Source organism: Cynara cardunculus (assembly GCF_001531365.2).
Source record: "Cynara cardunculus var. scolymus isolate 2C chromosome LG 2, CcrdV1, whole genome shotgun sequence".
NCBI lineage: Eukaryota > Viridiplantae > Streptophyta > Magnoliopsida > Asterales > Asteraceae > Cynara > Cynara cardunculus.
The window spans coordinates 64,960,415-64,966,442 of NC_037529.1; the positions used below are offsets into that span (position 1 = coordinate 64,960,415).

Genomic DNA, 6,028 nt, shown 5'->3' on the forward strand with positions numbered 1-6,028 from the left:
CACCACCCCTCTCTCTTTCTTGCTTCAAATCCCTCTCCACAAAAACCTATAAATCATCATCTCTTCATATAAAAGATCGCCCTTTTCAAAATTTCACCGTTTTTTGTTCATCCTTTGATTTCATCCTATCTTATTATTCTTAATCTGTTGCAAAATTGGAGCAAAATCAAGGGAGATTTCATACCCTAAAAAGGTCTAACACATGATTTCGTTTGTTGCTTAATCCAAAAATGGTTTGTTTTTTATGAATCGAAGTGTTAACTGTGGTAATTTATTGAAGACCGAATGATCAGTTGGTATTGAAGCTATTGGCTTTTCTTCACATTCAATAAGACCTAATTTTATAACTCGTTCTCATAATTTTTTAAAGAAAATGGGTAAATTCTCTGTATAACGTTGGGCGAAAAGTGTGGGGATATAGTTTAGTTGATACTTGGTATCTGAGTGTTTCAATTTTAACCTTAATTTTGTTTGATTCTGAAGAGCGGCGGAGGGTTTCGGTTTAAAACAGTAAAGGGATCGAGGAAAGGATTTATGGCAGATCAAGTGTTGGAGGGTAGCCAACCAGTTGATCTCTCCAAGCACCCATCTGGAATCGTTCCTACTCTTCAGTAAGTAGTTTTGCCATTCCTGTTGTTAGAATCATCATCATCATCATCATCATCATCATCTCCCATTGTTTGGTTATTCAACATGTTTATTTGCGTGTATAAATCATAGATTCATCATTTTATATTGGTGAATACGTTTAGATGTCCGATATATGTTTCAAATATCAGGTCAGACTATTTTATTTCATGGTTTGGGGAAACATTGAAACTATGCTCATTCATATAACAGTCCACCGGTTAGGATGCTCTTTACCAGTAAACTGAAAGTTATATTGTCGGAAGCATAATTGTCAAAATCGTACAGTAAGATTTGATCGACGAATCCCTAATGGAATATGGATCATCATCATATTGTGTATCCTCCTCAAATATCTGTATAGATTGTATTGTACAATCGTATAAAGTTTGCCCCTAGAATTCCTTATCCATGTTCTTGTGGATGTATGCATAGAATTTATTGATGCAATACCCTTGTGTGGCCACATGATTATAAAGGATCTTTTTGTTTGTGTATGGTCTAGTTGTAGCAGATGGTCAATGGACAAGATGTTGTTCTGGTGATTAGTCAAGTATATTCTACTTTGTACATCACCTGAAGGCTTATTTTATTTGTTTTGGCCTTTTTTTATAGTGATTGCTTATAATAAAGTCAAAGCATTTATGCTATTCAATTGGTTTCATCTCATGGTACTTAATTCATGAAATTTTTATGGGGATTATTTGTTCGGTCATGAGTTGACAGCCATTCTTGAAATGCAGATTTGATCCCAACTCAAATTGTATTTCTATGGATCGAAAGTCAAAATGTATTTCTATCTTCAGGACAGAGGAAGTAATTCCTACTAGCGAAAAAAGATCTTATATACAATAAGAACTTACAATTTACTTTTGGCTTTTGCCTTATATGAGTTCAACCCTTGTGATTTTCTGCTGCTATATAGTGAAATTAATCTTGCATTTCACATTCAGTATATTTTGGTTTAGAATGGGGTAGTCTATAATGTTTGGAGCTAACATTTGCATTTATTGTATTGAGCCAATCGTGTTCTCGAGTGATGGATATCTGCTATTCTTGATGTGGTGTTGCTAATGAACAGTAATTCCCTGTACATCTAGGAACATTGTGTCTACTGTCAATCTTGATTGCAAGCTAGACCTCAAGGCAATTGCGTTGCAAGCTCGCAATGCAGAATATAATCCGAAGGTACAAGCTTTTTGTCATGCTATAGATTTACTTGTGTTGATTGTATAGCTAGTGGCGCCTCTAGGGGTGTGCATAAGTTGGTTTGAACTAAAAATTGAAAGCCAAAGTGAATACAGTGATAATGGTCTGGTTCTTGGGTGTTTGTCCCACATTTTTTGATTGTCAATTATATATTCATTTATTATTAATATTTATTATTCAGCGTTTTGCTGCTGTAATCATGAGGATAAGAGAACCAAAAACGACGGCCTTAATCTTTGCTTCTGGGAAAATGGTAAGTTGCTTTTTCCCCGGGTCTAATGTTGTACAAATACTATTATCTCACTAATTTCGTTTACTTCTTATTTGAGATCCATCTCATTGAACTAGCCTCTATTCTTCTTTACAATGTAACAATGCTGGTTTTGTCAGAATCACTATTTTCTAGTAATTGAATCATGAATTGCATCATCTTTTGATATTTAATATTGATTAGGCAGTTTAAAGGCTTAAGAACTCTTCTTCATTTCTGGTGGTATGCGTGGATTTTGCAGAAGATTTTGATGTTTTACAAGATCAATTTCCGAAGATTTTATAACATCAAAGTTTGTTACCTTATAATTTGATGAATAAACATGTATGTAAGATAAACATGATGTGGACATGTCTCCAAGTTTTATAATAGCATGGAAATTGATGTGCCTAATGCATGAATAAGAAGAGATAAAAGGTTTGATGAGTCCGCAATGGATACCGACTAGTTTTAATATCTGATCCCTTTACCGATGACTATTGTGATGCTGCTCCAGGTATGTACAGGAGCCAAGAGCGAACAGCAATCGAAATTGGCGGCACGGAAGGTCCTTCTAGAGCATAACCTCTATTCTATATATTAACTTTGTCTCTCATATGTTTACTTAATACTCCCTCTGTTTCATGAATACCGGAAAATGTGACTAGCCACATAGGTTTTTGAAATTGTTTTGCCAGATTTATTTAGGAGAATAACCTTTGACAGATTTTAACAAAATGCATGACATTCCGACAGATTTTGAGGCATTCTTGTGATAGAAAAGACTGATTTCTTAAATTCGTCAGAAGATCATGCAATTTTAAAAAAATCTGTCAGAAGGTTATTCTCCTAACTAACTGTTGTGTTGCTTATAGTAGTCAAATGCCTTAGAATACCCTCGAAAAAATGAGGTAATCTCATTGACCAAAATTGACACCGTCAGTTTTTTTTAACAATGAGAATGGGTATATAGGAATTCTAGCCTTAAACTTCGTCAAAAGAGAACTCTTAATTTTCATCCCGACATTTCAAAGTGGAAGTTCTTTTTATATAATGGAATAATGGTACTAGTGATTACGAATCTAAAGAACTCTATGTGAACATTGCAACATAACCATTGTGTCTAAAAACATTTTGCCATCAATTTTAGTTCTTTCTTTGTCCTTATCTTCTTGTGCTTAATTTCGGTTCTTCAGTATGCCCGGATTATTCAGAAACTTGGGTTCCCAGCCAAATTTAAGGTAACCACTAACCATCTTCTTGTACCTCCATCAATCTAACTATTCATATATCATATCTCTCATTTGCTTCATTTTTATCAATACATAACTTCAGTTTTATGCCTTTCAGCCATTTAACACAATCTTATGTTATTTATGATGGCTTTTAGGATTTCAAAATTCAGAACATTGTGGGCTCATGTGATGTAAAATTTCCCATTAGACTTGAAGGCCTCGCATACTCTCACGGTGCCTTTTCAAGTGTGAGTTGATAGGAGAATGTTCCGTTTTCTATACAATTAGGCCATCTTTGGCAACCACAAACTAGCTTATTGAAAAATCCCCGTTTGGTTAGGCATAAGCTAGCTTTTTCCCTTGTTCAATATGCTCGAGGGGCTTTTTGCCATTTTTTCCAGTTGTCCCCTATATTTTTTCATCATCTCTCTTTAGGTCATTTTACATTATCATCTAGCTTATCAACCATTTTTTTACCAAATATGACTGTTATTAGCCAGGTTATCAGCCAACTAGGTTATCAGCTAGTTTGCCAAACGATAAAACAGACCAAAAGCTATGAGCCCATGTTGGCTAATCTATCTACTTTGTTATGCTTCACACTCGTGTCTGTTTTTGTTTGTACAGTATGAACCAGAACTGTTCCCTGGACTTATATATCGGATGAAACAGCCAAAAATCGTTCTGCTTATTTTTGTTTCTGGGAAAATTGTTCTTACAGGCGCCAAGGTGCGACAAATTAAACCCCTTTAAATGTTTGATTCCATATGTTGTTTTGAATGTTCACTTTAATCATGGTCTATCTTGTCCTTTCAGGTTAGAGAAGAAACTTATACTGCATTTGAGAACATATATCCGGTCCTTACTGAATTTAGAAAGAATCAGCAGTGGTACGCCTCGCTCTATTAATTTTACTTGCAGTTTTTTCCTTTTATGATGGGTATGAACCTTTTTCATGCAATCTCATGGTGAAGCAAGCATATGGCTACACATTCTCGTAAAGAGGAGTTTCTGTTCCTATTTCTATTTGCAATCGCAAATACAAGTAGGTCGTTTGTGTTTTCAACACGAAAAACAATGGGGCAGGTTTTCGGCTTTCCTCAATCCCCGATGGGCATAATCAAATGAGAATTTGAAGGTGAAAATCAGTTAATGTGAAACAAAAGTGTTGCTTCACATTGTGAAATAAACAATACATGTCAAAAAGTTTCATACTGTGAAGCAAATACATGTAAAACAGTACTTTAAATCCTAGTCTTAAATGAAACAATAGTTGAGATAGGTTAACATATCTTTTTAACACTTTTGTGGTTCTCATATAATTATACCCCTATTCCTAGCCATTTACTGAAACATATGCACATGTTTTGCTTCACATGTGAAACAATTTTGTCTGTTTAATATATAAAATAACAGTTTGATTCACATGTGAAACTGGTTTACATGGTTCTAGTTCTTGATTAATTGGCCGATATATATATATATATATATATATAGGTGGTTTTATTTACAAACCCAACTGTTGGTACAAACCATACAAGCCAATTTGAACCGTCTATCTAGTCTAATGGACATCTCGGTTGTTTCCTAATATAAAGCGTTTGATCATAATAAATGAACCCTAATGATTTTCCATAATATCTCAATTAATTGGTTTGTATGGTATGTACTAATGGTTGAGTTTGTAAATGAAACCGCACACATATATATAGGGAAGAGTTCAAAAGAGGACACCTATTTTTACGAGAATGCGAGAACGCCCTTTTACTATAGCCAATTACATGTGATACTATATATTTTTATGACATATAATACACGTATGATACTAAATCAAAGACGCAAATGACCTGTGGAGCGACCTAGGTTGCGGGCCAAGTCCATCACATGTGATATTTAATGGGAGATGCAAACAACCTTTGGCACAACCTAGGTCGCATGACATGTCAACACCACCAAGTCCCCTCAGATGTGATAAGGGTGTTCTAGCATTTTCGTAAAATGGAGGTGTTATCATTTGAACCTCCACCTATGTGTGTGTGTGTATATATATATATATACATATATATATACATACACATATTGTCGGTTCAAATGAGAAGGCGGCCAATTTGCGAGAAGATGAGAAGTTCCAAGTCACATGTGATAGAAACATGTTGCGTTGATCGGCCATGCGACTTCTCTGCGACCTTAGTCGCATTGACCAAGTTGCCCGCATTCCTTTTGGACATGTTGTATCACATGTGATTAACTTCACGCCTTCTCGCAATTGACTCTCTTCTCGCATAATCCTGCCTATGTATAATATATATATAACATGATATGATATTTGTGGCCCTGAAACTAGAAAGAATGTGTTGTTTTGGTGCAGATCGTTGAAATGGTGATTTATGAGGGATGAAGTTAACTTAAAAGGTTTGTTGGCATGGCATGGGAGTTGGTTGTTAAGGGGCAAATGTAAATATGGTTAGTAGTGGAAATAGAAGGGAAGAACTGAAGGCAAATGCACACCCACTTTTCCTTCTTCTTCTTTTTTCCTTGCAATGACATCACATGAAAGGCCATATGATTGGAAGGAACATCTTTTTGATTGCTGTTTGTTGGATATCAAACAGTTAATAAGACTATTTTATAGTTCGTTTTGGATATTATTCTTTATATCAAGGGAATTATCAAAAATGATATAACGATATAATAACCTTGGTGAGAT

The 6,028-nt window shown here is 35.0% G+C and overlaps 1 protein-coding gene across 4 annotated transcripts; it reads left to right on the top strand.

Annotated features, from left to right (window-relative positions):
- Window positions 1–6,028, top strand: LOC112506955 (TATA-box-binding protein-like). 4 transcript variants are annotated; one of them, XM_025111302.1, is made up of 11 exons: window positions 1–193; window positions 484–611; window positions 1,728–1,815; window positions 2,018–2,089; window positions 2,604–2,654; window positions 3,283–3,327; window positions 3,477–3,569; window positions 3,949–4,050; window positions 4,138–4,211; window positions 4,296–4,459; window positions 5,690–6,028. In XM_025111302.1, the coding sequence occupies exons 2-10, from the start codon at window positions 535–537 to the stop codon at window positions 4,447–4,449; spliced, it is 756 nt and encodes a 251-aa protein (XP_024967070.1). In that variant the 5' UTR covers window positions 1–193; window positions 484–534; the 3' UTR covers window positions 4,450–4,459; window positions 5,690–6,028. The 4 variants fall into 4 exon arrangements, with proteins under 4 accessions (XP_024967070.1, XP_024967073.1, XP_024967072.1 ...); XM_025111305.1 differs by lacking the exon at window positions 4,296–4,459; XM_025111303.1 differs by lacking the exon at window positions 1–193 and having other exon boundaries at window positions 209–611.

What these genes read in the sequence shown, in the direction of transcription:
- LOC112506955 (XM_025111302.1), top strand. Translation starts at nt 535, where the DNA reads ATGGCAGATCAAGTGTTGGAGGGTAGCCAACCAGTTGATCTCTCCAAG. An exon ending in ATGCAGAATATAATCCGAAG is followed by an intron (nt 1,816 to 2,017) that starts GTACAAGCTTTT and finishes TTTATTATTCAG; the next exon opens with CGTTTTGCTGCTGTAATCAT. An exon ending in TTTAGAAAGAATCAGCAGTG is followed by an intron (nt 4,212 to 4,295) that starts GTACGCCTCGCT and finishes CTCATGGTGAAG; the next exon opens with CAAGCATATGGCTACACATT.